Source organism: Lutra lutra, chromosome 4, assembly GCF_902655055.1.
Source record: "Lutra lutra chromosome 4, mLutLut1.2, whole genome shotgun sequence".
Classification (NCBI taxonomy): Eukaryota; Metazoa; Chordata; class Mammalia; order Carnivora; family Mustelidae; genus Lutra; species Lutra lutra.
In genome coordinates this window covers 144,276,991-144,294,405 of record NC_062281.1, presented here as the reverse complement: position 1 = coordinate 144,294,405, position 17,415 = coordinate 144,276,991, and the positions used below count along the sequence as shown (strand labels likewise).

Sequence of the window (17,415 nt, the reverse complement as noted above, 5' to 3'; positions counted from 1 at the left end):
CTAGATGTCCATCAACAGACGAATGGATAAAGAAGATGTGGTATATATATATACACAATGGAATACTATGTAGCCATCAAAAGAAATGAAATCTTGCCATTTGTGACGACGTGGATGGAACTAGAGGGTATCATGCTTAGCGAAATCAGTCAATCAGAGAAAGACAACTATCATATGATCTCCCTGATATGAGGGAGAGGAAATGCAATATGGGGGGGTTAAGGGGGTAGGAGAAGAATAAATATAACAAGATGGGATTGGGAGGGAGACAAACCATAAGTGACTCTTAATCTCACAAAACAAACTGAGGGTTGATGGGGGGAGGGGGTTGGGAGAGGGGGGTGGGGTTATGGATATTGGGGAGGGTATGTGCTATGGTGAGTGCTGTGAAGTGTGTAAACCTGGCGATTTGCAGACCTGTACCCCTGGGGATAAAAATATATGTTTATAAAAAAAATAAAATTATAAAAAAAAAGGGGGTTGTAATTTGTGCAGCACAGTCCAGATGTGAGTTGCAGGCATACCTACAAATTACTCTGTTCTCTTGATTCAAATTGGAAGACCTTCTGACTTTGAGAGTACTGTTTTTGAAGCATACTTTGATGTACCCATGTTTATACAGAAAACCACTCTACTGCTTTATTTCTAAAGGAATAATATGTGGCAGGATTGATAAGTTTCTTCTTTCTGGAGAGCCTGCCAAAGTCAGATTCCTGGGCCTTACCTCAGACTCATCCAATCAGACCCTTCTAGGGTAGATCCTGGGAATATGCATTCCAACGTGCATCCCAGGTGGTTCTGATACCAGAGACTTTCAGGAATTAGGAACCACACATCTGAGTTCTGGTCCTCTTTTGCTTGGACCTCCAGAACTTTCCAAGTAGAGGCCAGAACAGGGCTTGGCATTGGCACCATGGAGGCTCATAGGACATCAGTGAATAGGAATGCTTGGTTTGACGAAAACAATGCTAAGTGTTATATATACATAGTGGTGCCTGCCCTCAAGGAGATCTTATCTGTTCATATAGCGATAAGAATCTACCCATGAAAAATACTCAAATGGAGCCATAAATTAAAAATCATGACACGTGCTTTGAGAGAAGATGGAGGCATTTGATACAGAATGAGAAATCATCCACAGTCAGGATAGAGTAATAAGTGAATAGAGATCTGAAGGCTGACTGGAAAAATAAGAGAAACATACAGAATTGTACTTGTCCAATATGATAATCACTCTTTCGCTGTGATTTACAGTTAAGGTAAAATTATACAAAATAGAAAATTTGTTAAAGGTTCACTGAAATTGAACACTTTTTAAAAATTTAATGTCTGGGGGCGCCTGGGTGGCTCAGTGGGTTAAGCCGCTGCCTTCGGCTTAGGTCATGATCTCAGGGTCCTGGGATCAAGTCCCGTTTCGGGCTCCCTGGGGAAAGAAAAAAAAAAATTTAATGTCTAAGCTCCATTAGCTCCATTTCAAATGCTCAGCAGCCTCATGTAGCTACCATATTAGACAATGCAAAAGTAATCCATTTTTTATCATTTCAGAGATTCTCTTGGACTGCCCTGATCTGGGCCAGGAGTGGAGAACCAAGTCTGGTACTCTGCCGATTTTTGGAAGATTAACAATGGCGGGGTTTTTACAGTCGGGGTAGGGACTGGATAGCCAGCCCACAGAGCCTGAATATTCTGTGGTCTTTCATTTAAGAAGCACATGAGGGAGTAGGTTTAACGTGGCCGTCTAGAGCAAGGAGAGCAGGTGAGCTGCTTGTATAGTGCCACTCTTGCGACACAGATTTCAAATGCTGCAAGAGAGGGACAGTGAGATCACATTGCTTTGCCCCCATGCACAGAGGCAGCTGCTGATGTATGAATTTATTCTTTTCTCTCCATCTGTGGTTTTTGAGGCAGCGGTCTCTTGTCTAGACAAATTGGAGCAAGTCCAAGGAAGAGCAACCACGTTGGTGAAGCAACTGTGTCCTTGGAGGTACAGTTGACAATGTTGATGGAATTCTGTCCTGGGTTGGAGGCTGAACTAAAGTTCTCTTAAAATCCAGTTAACTCTCCCTTTGAGATGATATGTATTCCAAACAAAGCTGTTTTAACTTTTGTTTTGGAACCCAATGCACCATGTAATGATCTAGTCCCCTTGCTTATGCAATCAGTCCGTTGTAATTCTTACGTATTATAAGATGTGATCAACAGACCATCAAAGTTCTTGTGAATAATCCAGTGGATCTTGACTTTTAGGACTGTTTCCTCCAGGTCATAAAGCTTCTCTACCTGTGTAAATGGAGTTTCATCAAGGCTACTTTTTAGCTGAGGTGTACGTTTTAACACAAATTTTAAAAACCCTAATTTCAGATTGAGTTAATTTCGTGGGGAACTCTTACAGATTTCAGGAGTCTTATCAGCATATGAAATTCTAAATGGGTATTTAGAAATTTAAGATTTTTGGCTTTTGTTACTTCTAGATTAAGTTCACATAAAAAGTCTGATAAGAAAAGAAGTACTCATAGGGAATACATAAGGTTGAGATGGTACATTTTCCTCTAATTTTTTTGTAGCTTATTGTTTGCTCTAGCAAATGAGTCACTGATTACACTAGTATTTATTTATCAGCAACTAGTCTTAAGAGTACTAGCATTGTTCTAGCTCTAGTCCTTGCCATTGTACTACCATTGGAAATCAAAAAGACCTTGACCTTATTTACATTACAATCCAGGATGTGCAAACTCTGTGTTCTATACCAGGAGAGGAACTTTTTTGTCTTTTTTTTTTTTTTTTTTTTTTTATTTCTTCCTTAGATAAGAAAGTTGAGGCTCAGAAAAATTGGAGTTTGTCTAGAGTCACATGTTTAATAGTGACAGAGCAGGGAATCAGGTCTAGATGTTTCCTACTCCACAAACATTCTTTTTCCTTCACTACTCACTATTTTTGTTCTTTTTCACAGTTTTCAGATAAGATAAAGACTTGTTTCATATATACCATCAGAGCTTAAGTCTGAATTTTGTCAAATCTGTTTTCTGTATGATTTTACCTGACTCAAATTTATTACAGTGAGAATTGGATCCAAGAATGGTTATTTTTTTTAATCTCCTTAGAACTGAGCTTGATTTCTAAAGCCTTGTAGAACACATATTTTTTCCCATACTGTTCTGAAGTGATTTTTTTCAACTTTTAAAATCTAAATCATAATTTACTGTTTATGAGCTTCCCTCATATGCAATATGAATTATCTTGTTTTTTTTTTAATTTAATAACCACTAAATAAATATTGCTAATTCTCTTCTATTGTTTCAGATTTGATGGGAACTTTAATACCAATGTATCTAGAACAATTAGTTGCGATCGACTTTCTACCACTGTTAATAGCCGGGCCTTCAATCCAGGACGAGATTTAAATTCAGGTCAGTAATCTCTTGGTTTATAAAGGTAAACTATAGTCCATCTAATTCAGGTTGAATAAATATATTGCTTTAGACATTTTCCTTTAAGCTTTGAAGAGAAAATATCCATAAAATTGGATATTTCTGGAAAGTTGACACTCAAAAGAGGGAAAGGAAGAAGAAAAGAGCTGACCTGTATTGAGCATTTATTATATAGTGTACATATGGCTAGATTCTTCATTATCTCATTTGTTAGGGGTTTTACACTTGTTATTTCAAAGATTATTTTGGAGACCCAGTTATCTTTGCAGTAAAAAGTATTGAATTTATATTCCCTACTTGTAATTTTCAGTTTGTTTTAGTGTTTTGGGAAGAAGGATAAGGGAGCGTTTCTACTAATAAATAGTGCCATGATGCTATATATTGAAGTTGAACTTTGTTCTCACTTTTGTTAAAACTTAGTAGTAATAACTACTAGAGCACCTGAATATATAGTTCTATAGAGTGCCAAAGGGACGTCGTATCTCTGCTTTCTTGTCCTGGTGCTCCAGTTTATATTTCTCACCCTTTTTGTCTTGTTATGTGTATTTGTTGGTTGATGGGCTTCAGAACCAAGGTTTCCCCTTTTAGGAGCTGGAAATACCTTTAGAGATCACCCTCCAGTTTCAGTCCTTGAATTTTACCAAGGAAAAATCTGAGACTCAGAAGGATCCTAAGGTTTCCCTTCTTACTGCGGAGATAAAGGGTTATCTTAAACACAAAGGACTGTATTTCTCAAATTCCAGGTCTCTTGCAGACATGTAAAACCCTAGAGAAGCTGAGGGAACAGAATATTTACTTTTAGAGCCCCGTCAGTCATGGTCAATGGGGAGAATTGTTATCTTTGGGAGTCGTATACACAAACCAGGTAATAGGTCTGGAAAGAAGGAACTGTAAGCTTTGTCACTTAAGGATATTAAAACTCTAGCTGCTGGCTAAGTGGTCAACCTAAATATGTCAGGTACATATTGTATAGACCAATACATAATGGATTTTTTTTTTTAATTGGTTGAAGAATCTGGAGACCATCTGGAGCAGGTGGGATTAACTATGAGAAGTTCAATGAAAATATTTTTCATAAATAAGAGAGCATGGAAGGACATGGAATGGGAAGAGGAAATGAATTATGGAAGAGTGCATAGTTGCCACAGAACACAGGCCAGAACTTGAATTTTCTAGTTCCCCAATTCAGTGTTTTTACCTTTTTCCCTCGGTTACACTCAGTGACTCAAGACATGTTGGGTCTGAAGACTTCAGCTTGAAATAGCAATTTTTTAAAAAGATTTATTTATTAGAGAGCTTGTGTACGGAGTTGGAGGGGCAGAGGAGAGAATCCCAAGCAGACTGCCTGCTGAGCACAGAGTGACACGGACTCAGTCCCATGACCCATGATGAGATCGTGACCGGAGCTAAAATCATGAGCCAGAGGCCCAACTGACTGAGCCACCCAGGCACCCCAAAATAACAATCCTTGAACAGAATCAGGTATAAATATGCCCCAGAAATACACATTTTTATGAAGTTAAAAATAGGTTAAATGAGTTGATAAGGAAAAAATATAGTCCGTTACTACTTTGTATACATAAGACCTAGAGAGGTTCACACATAAACATTAATAGTTACCTTTTAGTGGTGGAATAGGGACATATTTTTCTTACCCATTTTCTTAGTTTTTTAAAGATTTTATTTATTTGAGAGAGGGGGAGACAGAAGCAGGCTCCCCACTGAGCAGGGAGCCTGACGTGAGCCCAGTTTCTGGACCCTCGGATCATGACCTGAGCCAAAGGCAGATGCTTAACCACCTGAGCCACCCAGGTACCCTGATTTTCTTGATTTTAAACTAAGCATGTGTTGCTTTTATAAATGGGGAAATAAAGCAAGAAGGAAGTACGGACTACTTCCCAATGTATTTTCACTCCTTTCTGGTAGACAGCAGCTTTCATGAGACCTGTCTGATGGTTGATCGACCCTTGGTCAGACGTCATGGTTCCAGACAAAGCTCCATTGCCCTCTGGCTGTGTGATTGGGACAGTAAGAAAGTGTGGGCTCGGGCCACACTGAAGGTGGTACATGGTCCCTTGGGAGCCAGAGCAGCACTGTCCTGTCAGGACCCCTCGCCCCAGTGGGCCAGACATTTGGAGGATTTGGAAGCTGCTGCAGCCGGGGTTCCATCCTCATTGCCTCGTTTTATATCTGTTTGTTGTTCCTAGGGAGTATATTGTTGAGATCACTCTCTGTCATTAATAGTCATATTGTATACCTATTGAGCACCTTCTCTGGGGTAAACACTTTCCTTTGTTTTAAGTCAGCCGTAAACAGCAAAAAGCTTCTATTCTGGGAGCTGGGGGACATAAATCTTAAAGAAAAGGGCAAGTAAACATACATGTCTGAGGGCGACGAATGCTGTGGAGGAAAAGTAACACAGGGATGAGACATAGTGGTACTTTTGGCTGGGAATGGAAGCTAAGGGAGGGAGGAGGGAGAAGAAGGAGACTTACTCCTTTATAAAGGGCTCATCAGGGAGATTTGAATTAAGTGGCATTGTAAAACCGTAAGAATAACTGAGGAAATGTATCCCAGGCAAAGGGTTTGAGTTAGTGTTTAGTGTGCTCAGTAACAGCAAGAAGGCTACTGTAACTGTGATTCAGTGAACAAGGATTGATCGTAGAGGGAGAGACCAGAGAGGCAGCTGGGGGCCAGATCACCAAGAGCCTTATTTTACTGGCCCCTCATAAGGACTTTAGCTTTTGCTGTGAATGAGCCAGGAGACCATGGTGGAGGGGAGGTGGGGCCAAGGAGCAAAATGGGCTTATGCAGAGTCACTTGACTAGACTTAGGTTAAAAGGCTTATGGGCTGCCGTGCCAAGAAAAAGATTATAGCAGGGCAATGGTGGAAGCAGGGAGACCATTTAAGAGATTATTCCAAAATTCAGGTGGCAGGGGCAGTGGCATTAATAGTGTACTAACAGTGGAGGTGGTTGGATTCTGACTATGCTTTGCAGGTAGGACCGTTAGGATTTGCAGGTGAATTGAATGGTGGTGGGGAGTATATGTAAGAGAAGAGCTGGGAAGGACTTCCAAGATATTTGGCCTTATCAAAGAGAGTGACAGAGTTGACATTTACTGTGACGGCAAATACTGGTGGCTGTCAGGGAGTCAACATCTCAGATGTGGAAATGTGAAGTTTGAGATGCCTATTAGATATCCACGTGGAAAGGTCTCCTAGGCAGTTGGTTATATATGAGTCCGGAGTCTGGGGAATGGGTCAGACTAGAGATTGACATTTGAGATTCATTGGGTACAGGTAATACTTAAATCATGAGACCCAAAAAGATCACCTAGCAAGTGGCTGTGGGCAGAAAAGAGAAGAGGTTCAGGACTACGTCTTGGGACACTGTAGCACTTAAAGGTCACCAAAATGAGGAAGCAGTGAGGGAGTCTGAGAAGGAGGTCAGTCTGGTAGAAGAACCAAGAGAGTCATCTTCTTGAATCCAAGTGAAATACAAAAAAGTATTTTTTTGTATTTATTTGAAATACAAAAAAGTATTTCAAGAAGCCAGGAGAGATCAGCTGGATTAAGTAGGCCCAGTAAGACAAAGGCTAAGAAAACGGACATTGAATTTAGGAACATGGAGGTCATTGATGAATTTGACAGGGTTGTTTGGTATAATAATAGAATGACAGGCTGATCCTGGTTAGTTCAGGCTCTTAAGAATGGACAAGAGGAACTGGAAACAGTAAGTACATGAACTCCCAGGGTTTGTTGAAAGGAAAGCTAGAGTGCTGTGTGGAGTCCAGAGTGTGTTTTTAAATTGAGAGAAATTACAGCAAGGTTATGTGCCAAAGGGAATGGTCCAGTAGAGGAAAGCTAAAGACCCAAGAGCAAGAGGAGAGAACATTACAGGAGCCTTTTCCTTCATCGGGCAAGAGATGGTGGGATTCCAGTGAGAGAGTCCAAAAGCACAGGGTTCATTCTTAACAAGAGGAGGGAAGGAAGAGCCAGGGTGCCAGGATGCCCATAATGATCCAAGTGTCGTGTCAGGAGCTCAGAGACATTCTGTTCTTGGTGATTTTGTTTCCTCAGAGACTTAGGAAGCAAGATCATCAGCTGAGAGAGAGGCAGAGAAAGAGGCCTTGAAGACCTCTTAGTTACAGTAAGTTTATCTTCTATAAATGAGGTTCAGGAGTAGAACTCAGAGCACACGTAATTGGAAATCCTGACAAAATGCTGTTTTATTACAGTAGTTACTTGTGATGGGGGAGAGACTGAAAAGTCAGGAGGAGGGGAGGAAGGAGATGGTGAGGGCAGAGGTATATGGTTAAAGATCACATCTTGAATTTTGTTATTTCTGAAAGCACGTGTCAAGTATCACATCCTACATAACAAGAGTTGTTCTCGGCACAGTCGACGTAACTAGATTTACAAGCAGTTTTTGGCCATGTTCAGGTATTTGAGAATGGACTCGCTTGTATTTGAAGTCGTGTGACATTCCACCAAGCAGTGGCTGCATCCCAAAGTCCACATTCTTGAGCAGTCATTTGTAATATAAGAGGAGTGATAGATGGTGGAGGGTGACCTCAGAGCTCCCCCCTTTCCTCCTCTCCAGCTCATGCCCCCTTTCAGAGCAGAATTAATGTACTTCGTGGGCTATCACATGTCTGATATTTACATCTGTAAGACGTCCAGCCTCAGGCTGTTTCAGACTGTATATAATCCATCAATGGGTCCCTAATTGATAACACAGTTTCAGATTGCCTTTCAGACTAGCTGGAAACAGACTCACATAAATTGTAAACCATTCTTAGCTTCACTTACCCAAAACTAGGTCATGTGTCCATCTGTTCAACACACGTGTATTCTTTTTCTTTAACCCAATCCTGCTAGATCTCGACTTTCTAAATTGACTCCTTGTCCCTGATTCCATTCAAACTACTGGCATTTGACAGTGCACACGTTACATTATGGTGCTGGTAATGTTTTGCTCAGGTTCCTTCCTGCTTTTATCCCTAGTTTCTCTCCCCCCCCCTCCTTCCCCCTCTTTCTGTCTCTCTCTTTTTTAATTCCTGCTGAGCTATTTTCTTGTGCGTAGCCTGATCCCTAAAGAGAATGTATTTGAAGAGTCCAAGGAAAGTTGCCTCTTGCTCTCTTGAGTTATGCAATTGAGGTGTGAGTGGAATAGGAGTTAGTCTTTCTTGCCAAAAGAAAAAGTGCCTGGACTTTCTTTATTGTGTTTGATTTAAAGACATCATTTGAAGTTGCAAACTCCGATCTTGGTAGCGTTGCAGTCTACACTGAGAACCAGGATTCACGGGGTGTAAGGGGCATCTGCAAGTCATGTTACAACGGTAAATGCTGCAGGAGGTACAGGTGGGCACTGGAGGCTGGAGACGGCTGCTACTTTCAGTGGCTTCATCACTTCCTTCTGTGAATAACAAAGATGGGCTCTGTGTTACAGGTTTTTCTCTCTGCTTTCAAAGGCCATGAAAATTACGTGTTCCATATGCTAATGCCAGGGCAGTGAAAAGCTGTGTTGTCCCTAAAAACCTAAAATTAAAGGAAAAAATCAGCCAACCTAGGAATCTCTGGTTTGTTTTTATGACTATTTGCCCCAGCTTCATGATTGCATTAGTGTCATGAGAGATGTGGTGATTATTCATATAACATCTAAAACCTATTCAGTCACTTAGAAATCTAGATTATTGAGGCTATGTAATTTGGTTTACATTTGTGTGTGTGTGTGTTTGTGTGTACACATGTATACACAAAATTAAGTATCCCTTCAAGTTCTATTTCTATAATATGAGCTACTACAAAGTTTAGTCTTTTTTTTTTAAGTTTTTTTTTTATTTATTTGACAGACACAGATCACAAGTAGGCAGAGCGGCAGGCGGGGGTGGGGGGGAGAAGCAGGCTCCCCGCTGAGCAGAGAGCCCGATGCGGGGCTTGATTCTGGGACTCCGGGATCATGATCTGAGCTGAAGGCAGAGGCTTTAACCCACTGAGCAACCCAGTCGCCCCTAGTCTTTTTTAATAGTTTGTCACAACAACCCTGTAATACTGATTTCAGAAGATTTTATTAGTCACATATAATCTCTCATACATATATATTTTTTTCCTCATACTGCATATTATAATGGATATAGCCTTGTTTTGTTTTCTGTTTTTGTAGTTAACAAATGTATCCTGGACATTCCTTTGTGTATATGTAAATAAATACACATCTAGATCCTGGGGGTAATGATTGTATAACGTCCTTGAATTAATCAGTCCATTCCAGCTCAACATTGAGATTGTCCCAATTTTTCACTCTATCACCACCCCCTGGAAGGATTCCAAGTGACCCCTCCACAGTTTTCCTGACCCCCTGTGTAGTAGTTGATGGTAAACGTCTTTTTTGAAGCTCTGTCATCCTTTGGTGTCTACAAAATTATTCTGTGCCATTTATCCTCTTACTTCTCTGCTCAGACCTTTTCATTTTTCTTCTTAAGCTCCTTTTGTGCTCAGATAGATGTCCCTACATGTCCTCTTAACCACCTTCCTCACTTCTAAACCTTATCCCCCCCAAATGTTCTCAGTGTAGCCAGCACCTCAGCTCCTGCCACATGCTGTGGAATTCCAGATCTCTCTCTCCAGCTGTGGCCTATTTGAGTTTATTTATTGAGTAGCCAACTTTAAGACACACGCGTCTCTGTGATGATTCTGTAGCTACCTCAAAAATTAAATAGAAAACAAAACTTTTCTCTAAACTTCCCCGCAGTCTGGGCTCACTGTCCCCACTAACAGTACCTCCAACCTGGTCACACTGGGAATTCTTCCTCGCCTTTTCCCACCCATGGCTTCTCCAGGTTTTAGCAGATGGAAATTCCCTTAAGTCAGTGATCAAAGCAGAGTGTTGGTGAGTGAATATTTTACTACATTCAAGTCACCTCACTAGGCATTTACTGTGTGTCCTTCTTCCTGCTTGTCATGCTGACTTGTAACGTAGGTCTCGTTATCCCCTCTTCATTGAAAGGGAACTTAGCTCAGATTCCATAGTTCAGAGATGTGTCTTGAATCCCTTTTGTCTTCTCCACTGCTAAGGCCATAAACTTAGACTTCATAGACCTTTCTAGAAGATGAGTCAATATGGAAACCTCCCAGAAGGCTTCTCTGCTTTTATTCTCTTTTTCAATATATCTTGTATACAGTAGGTATTTTGCAAATACCTGCTCTGTAACTCCATTTCTTAAAAACCTCTGTGGCTCACCTGCAATGTGAATGTGGAGGCCTTTCAACTCCATCTTCTCCTCCTCTTCCCTCTCCCCTCATGGGGTCACTTTCATTTCTTTAAATCCTCAATCTTTGTCACTCCTCCATGCTTTTTTTTTTTTTAAGATTTTTATTTATTTATTTGACAGAGATCACAAGTAGGCAGAGAGGCAGGCAGAGAGAGAGGGGAGGAAGCAGGCTCCCTGCTGAGCAGAGAGCCCAATGTGGGGCTCCATCCCAGGACCCTAAGATCATGACCTGAGCCGAAGGCAGAGGCTTTAACCCGCTGAGCCACCCAGGCACCCCTCCTCCATGCTTTTGTTCATGTTATTGTCTTATACTAGAATATAGTGCCTGCCTCTCACAGAGCCCAGTGACTTTGTCATCTTCCCTGATTCTCACAGATAGAATTCTTTGTCTGTTGTACTGGTTGGGTTTGCTAGAGGGCACATTTTGAGATGGAGACTGGCAGCCTGTGGGGAAAGGGAAGGCAGAAGGATTGAACAGTGAGTGGGAGAAGTCAGGCTGAGTTGGGGTCCTCAGCTACCTCTCTTTATTATTTTACTCTATAGTACATTCTTAAAAATTTAAGTTTTTATCTTGGGCATCTACTTGACCCTCTGTTCCTTTTATTTTTTGCATGTCAAGTTCCCTGTCTAGTGCATAGCAGGTATAGAGCAAATACTTACTGATGAATGAATGAAACTAGAATTTTCTTTTTTTTCTTTGTTTTTTAAAAAAATTTTTTTAAAGACTTTATTTATTTGACAGAGCGATCACAGGTAGGCAGAGAGAGAGGGGGGAAGCAGGGTCCCTGCTGAGCCAGGAGCCCGATGTGGGGCTCCATCCCAGAACCCTGAGACCATTACCTGAGGCCAAGGCAGAGGCTTAATCCACTGAGCCACCCAGGTACACTGAAACTAGAATTTTCTTGTTGCTTTTGTTTCATTTTTGTAATGGAAGAACCAAGGCTTTTGAAGGACCATAGGAAAGAAAAGAATGTGGTTGTGATTTGCTTGCAAGGTAGCCCTGGTTTCTGTGGTTTCATGGCAAATTGGCATACATAAATATCTCGGGTATACAGAGTGACATAGGCTGTGCATGTGAATAGTACCGTCCTGCGTTTGCATGAAACTGTGCTGAGTCCGGACACACAGTGTACACAGAATCAATCTGCTGCCTCTTAGCACCTCAAAAGCCATTTTATTCCTCCCATGGATATCAGAGACAAGTATCCACTCCATTTTGTAGATGAGAAGCAGGCCCAGAGCACTTAACTAATGTGCCTAAAGTCAGACGACAAATGGTGGGCATTGAGATGACGGAACAGTATGTCCCGATTCCCAGTCCAGTGGGCCTCCTACTGTAGACTGCTGAGGACAAAGAGATGTCTCCATCCCTGTATCCTGCATACTGTTACTTCAGACTCTTTGTGTCTAAAATCAAACCCATAATCCTCGACACGTCCAACCCAAACCACCTCCTCCACTCATGTTGTATTTGTCAGTTAACAGCTTGATTTTATACAGTACAGACGCTTGAGACCCAGAACCAACAACGACTCCTTCCTTGTTCTTTCTCATAAAGAGCCTCTCTCACGTAACATCTATACAGTAGTTACCGTGGCAGGCATCAAGATAATCAAGACAGAGGCTTTACCCTCAGAGCTCACAACCTAACTGTATGTATGTATGGAGGGGAGTGAAGGGAAGGAGAAAATCAACAGACACCTAGTGTTAGAATCTTAAGTGATGTGTGATAAAGGTAAGTGGGGGTACTGGACCAGATTGTAAGGTTGCATCTTAAGAGACATTGGGAATTATCCAGGTGATGTGCCTGAGGTAAATAACATTAAATAGTTAAAAATCTATTAAAGTGCAGCCAGCCCAGTCCAGGATCATTGTGGAAGAGGGCAGTAAATAATAGGAAACAAAGGTAGCACTAAGGTAGATTTTAACCACTTGTATTTGACGGAGGAGTTTGGTTTTGGTTTGGTTTTTGTTTTGATTTTTTTTTTTTTTTTTTTTTAGCTTGAAGTCAGCCAACTGACAGACTAAGCAGCGCAAGCAAGAGAGCTTTGTGGAAAATGGATGTAAGTGTAGTTGGCCTGAAAGAAGGAGAAAACCAGATAGACTATTAAATGTAATCCAAAAGTGGGGTTAGGGAGAGGTGGCCATGGAATAGGCAAAATGGCTAGATGAGGGAGAAATGAGAGGACAAGAAGTGGAGAATCAGTCTGGACCACTCTTCCAGGTCCCTGATAACTCAAGAAGAGATGGGGTAAAGGAAGAGTTTTATTGTTATCGCTAATCGTTTTATAAGTCAGGGAAACTTGAAAATGATTATATGCTCCAGATAGAGAAACAGTCCAGGAAGAAAGTAAAACTAAGGAAATAGATAGGACAGTGGAGTTAAATGTCTTTGGCCGGTTGTCCCAAATTTGGATGATCGTCAGAGTCATCTGGAGTGCTTTGTCAAAAAATACCTATTCTTTGACCCCCACCTCAGACTTGGCGACTCAGAATATTGGCTTGGTAAAGCTTGGGAAGCTATAGGTTTCAAAAGCTGATTGTGGTAGGAGAAAAAAGCTGATTGTGGTAGGAGAAAAAAGCTGATTGTGAGAGAACTCTGTTAAATTTCTCTTACTGCTTCCATGAATGTTTGAAGATCATCTCGTCCTTTGGGTCCTCTGGGAGTGGTCTATTAAAAGGAAGTGGATAGAGTAGTAGATCCTGTACTGATTTTGGATTACCCCCAGAAGTTGGTCCTGAATTCTCTGTCCAGGAGAGACAGAGACTATTAAGACAGTCCAGGCTGTCTTAACAGAATTGAGGACATAATGGTATGGTAATTTTTGCATTATATAGATAACCCAGAATGGACATAAGGAGCTGTGAGCTTGGAGCAGAACCTGAGATTTGAGGAAGTTCTCTCTTTAATATTGGATTGAAGTAAATAACAGTGGGTTTAGCTAGGTCGGCTGTCATTAATCTAAGTTTGGCAATGGACTTGAGCTAGCATGGTCATTGTGGTGGAAGGATTACTGGGCTACATGGTCCCATTCAAGAGTCAGAGCTTAGGCCACTCTTCCTTTCAGAGTCAGAATATCTTTAGTTATAAGATGAGAATAATATCTTTTTGCTAAAGCTCCGCCTGTTTTGACTCATATACTTGGGAAAATTAACCTCTGTATGCCTTGGTTTCCTGAATAATAAATTAAACCTACCTAATTAAAAAAATTAACTGAGATAATGTATATAAAAAACATAGCACAGTGCCTGATACATGGGCAAATACTCAGTATGCCTATCACACCTGAGAAGTACGCACAGTACCAGAGGTGGTCCTCTGGATGTGGGCTGGGAGTAGGAATTAGAAGGTGCATTGTAAGAGTATAATGCTGGAAATTTTGTCTGGAGTCCTCTAAATGTTTATTCCCCTCCAAAATGATCACTGAAATGATTACTGAAAGGCGCTATGTAACTTCTGATCTTTTGAGGGAGTGTGTGTGTGTTATTGTGTGCCATTCTGTGTATTTAGGACAGCTCTTGTATTTTATATTTGGCAAGCTGCAGGAGGTCGAGTGCTTTGTGTGTTTCACTGAGTGGTGTTGGGCTGGGCGTCAGAAAGGCCAGAGTTCCTTGAGGTGGGAGGCGACAAGCTTTCTACTACAGAGCATTTTTTTTAACGTGCTTCTGCCTTTGGTGGTTAATATTTTGAGGACAAACCAAAGCCCCAGCCCAGCTACAAGCAGTTTGCAGTCCATCTCTTTCTCAGTCTAATGGTGTAAGCATTGCAGAGGGCAGGCAAGGATGTCGGGGACATGGTTTTGTTTTGACTAGAGAGGCTGATGATCTAAGAACTGGTCAGATGTAGATGGTGAAATTGGAAGGGAAATATTTGGGGGCCGGGGGATCTGGGACCCATATGTTAGAATTCTCCAAATGCACTATGCAGGTGAATCTCGAGACACAAATAAGTGGGAAACAAAGAATACCTGAAAAGCGGGGGAAGGCGCATTTTTTTAAGTAAACTCTACCCCCAACATGGGGCTCAAAGTCCTGACCCCCAAGGTCAAGAGTTGCATGCTCTACCACCTCAGCCAGCTGGGCACCCAAGAAAGACACATTTTTTTATCTGCTTTTCCGACTATAATTGGTGTGTCGTGGCTGCAGAAAAATAAGCCAGTAGGTGTTGTGAAGTTTTTTGTCTTTGTCAGAATTAGCATAGGAACTGTAAGAGAGAAAGAATAAATTTGCTTAAGGCTCACAGAAGGAGACCAGGGGGAACAGAGCTTGCCTTTAAAGAACAAGGAGTTGTCACAGGTACCTCCTCGTTAGTTAAAAGCCAATATGAAATTTTCTGTCATTCTCTCTAAATATTTCTTGGTACCATTTGTACATTATGTTTAGTCTTGGGTCAGCAATGGTAATAATCTCCTGGTGCTGACCGACAAAGTTATTCTAAGTTACTAGGAAGTAAGAATATTCCTGCTTTGTTCCCTTTCTTGCACAAATTTGATCAAAGCCAGTTAGAATTTGGCTCTTTCTCGTTGCATATCTTTGTGCTTTGTTCCTTCCTATTGACCTTCATTCTTCAGCCTTCTTATTTCTCTTTGGTTTCTGAAGGGTCTTCAGAAATACCTTGTCCAAATCTATCACTCAGAGACTAGAGATGAGGAAATGGTGAACTCTCACGGGGGACAGAGGTGACGAGCCTTGGCTAACCAAAGTCACCATTCACTGGCTTGTCTGGCAGGCGCTGACTCACTGACCATTCACTGACTTGTCAGGCATGCACCAGGCTTTGGGAATGTGGTGAATTTGGCTTTGGGTTTGGCTCCTGCCCTCATGGAGCTTGCAGCAAGTCTGCGTGAGAGACGTGAGCCATGGCCACAGAAGTCAGTACACTGACCATTACCAATTTTTGCTGTGACGGAAAATGCTGGGTTCTGTTAGAGAGGATAAATAACCAAGGGTGGTCAGGGAAGGGGTCTCCAAGAAGTTGAACAGAATTATTTCAGGTCTAAGGATCCCCTTGTGTGGAGAGCTTGGCATGTTTGCAGAACTGAACGAGGTTGCCCTTGACCTACAGCGTAGTGGGTTAGAGAGAGTGAAAGTAAGGTTGGTGCGTAGGAGGGGCCAAATGGTGCCAGGCCTTATAGGGCTTGGATTTAATGCTAGCTGGGGTGCAGTGTGAAACCTTTGAAGGGTTACAAGCAAAGCAGTGGTGGGTTTGACTTCCATTTTATAAAGATGCCTTCAGATGCTATATGGTGAGTCCATGTAAGGTCAGAGAGCTTGTCAGGCTTAGAAATGGGAGCAAAACCTAGGCTTCCTATTCCCAGTCCATCCCAATTTATCAGGCTCTTCCTTCCAGTGCCGAAGTGCCAACCCGAATTAAATAGAAAGTGCAAAGCCACATTGGGCCTGTGTCCAACTGGCTTTCTTATGTTTATTCACATGGACAGTGAACGCTCCCTCCAATCTGTTAAACACCTCCAGACTAATTAAGAGGCCTCAGGTATATAGTTTCACAGTCACATAAAAACTCCTTCTATTATGTAAAATATGCTTTCTATGTTTCGGTGTTACTCAGTCATGAGTGCTTTATTTAACTTGACTCTGTCTTCTGAGCTACAGTGTGCGTGCCATTTTCCAGGTAAGCCAGCCTGTGGGGTCAGTGGTGAAACCCCATGACATTGGACTGTCAGCTGGTGCCTGCCAGTATTAGCAGTTCAGCCATTTGTTTTTTCTCACAAGATTAAATGCTCACTTTAGCCTCTGCCTTAATTCAATTGCTATAGCCTTTCTTTCTGTCAAGTGTCCTCTTAATTGCATTTCTTTACACTGTGTCTTTATAAACTAATGCAACTGATCATTTTGATTGAAATATACAAATGTATATGTTTACGCTGCCTCTCAAGAAATAACTGGTGTGTTTTTTTATCTATTGATTGCTAATTCATTCAACATGTATTTAGTGACCTTGTAGAGGCCCTGTAGTGTTCTGGAAAGAGTAAAGGCTTTGGAGGCAGAGATACCTTGATCAAATCATGACTTGGGCCTTGAGCAAGTTGAGTTCTGCATCTGTAAAGTGGGTATAATAACAAACTCATGAGGTAATTATGAAAAGCCGTCATACCATGTATAGAACTAGTTTATATGGTGCTCAGTAAGTTTCACTGTTCTATCAAATCAGCTTTATTGAGGCGTAGTTGATAAGCAGTAAACTTCACATGTCAGTAAACTTCACATGTATAACATATACAATTGATTTTGATATAGATAATCCCCTAAAACCATCTGACAGGCAAGCCTTTTCTCTGTCCACTTACCTGTTTCTGTACCTGTTGTATTGGCAGTGGTGTTGAGAGAACGGAGTGTCAATCATTTTAAAACCTACTTTTTTTAAAGATTTTATTTATTTATTTGACACAGAGAGATCACAAGTAGGCAGAGAGGCAGATGGGGGTGGGGGAAGCAGGCTCCCTGCTGAGCAGAGAGCCCGATGCGGGGCTCGATCCCAGGACCCTGAGATCATGACTTGAGCTGAAGGCAGAGGCTTAACCCACTGAGCCACCTAGGCGCCCCTTAAAAGCTATTTAGAATTATCATTGATCTCTGGATGCCTCAGTGGCTCAGTCATTAAGCATCTGCCTTTGGCTCGGGTCCCAGCATCCTGGGATCGAGTCCCACATGGGGTTCCCTGCTCAGTGGAGAGCCTGCTTCTCCCTCTCCC

General features: G+C 41.6%; 1 protein-coding gene across 1 annotated transcript in view; it reads left to right on the top strand.

Annotated features, from left to right (window-relative positions):
* Positions 1-17,415, top strand: part of CACHD1 (cache domain containing 1) — a 207,939-nt gene that overhangs the window by 128,129 nt on the left and 62,395 nt on the right. The window contains exon 4 of the mRNA XM_047727145.1: positions 3,301-3,407. Within this exon, the coding sequence (XP_047583101.1) occupies positions 3,301-3,407 (107 nt within the window). The remainder of the gene's footprint in view (positions 1-3,300; positions 3,408-17,415) is intronic.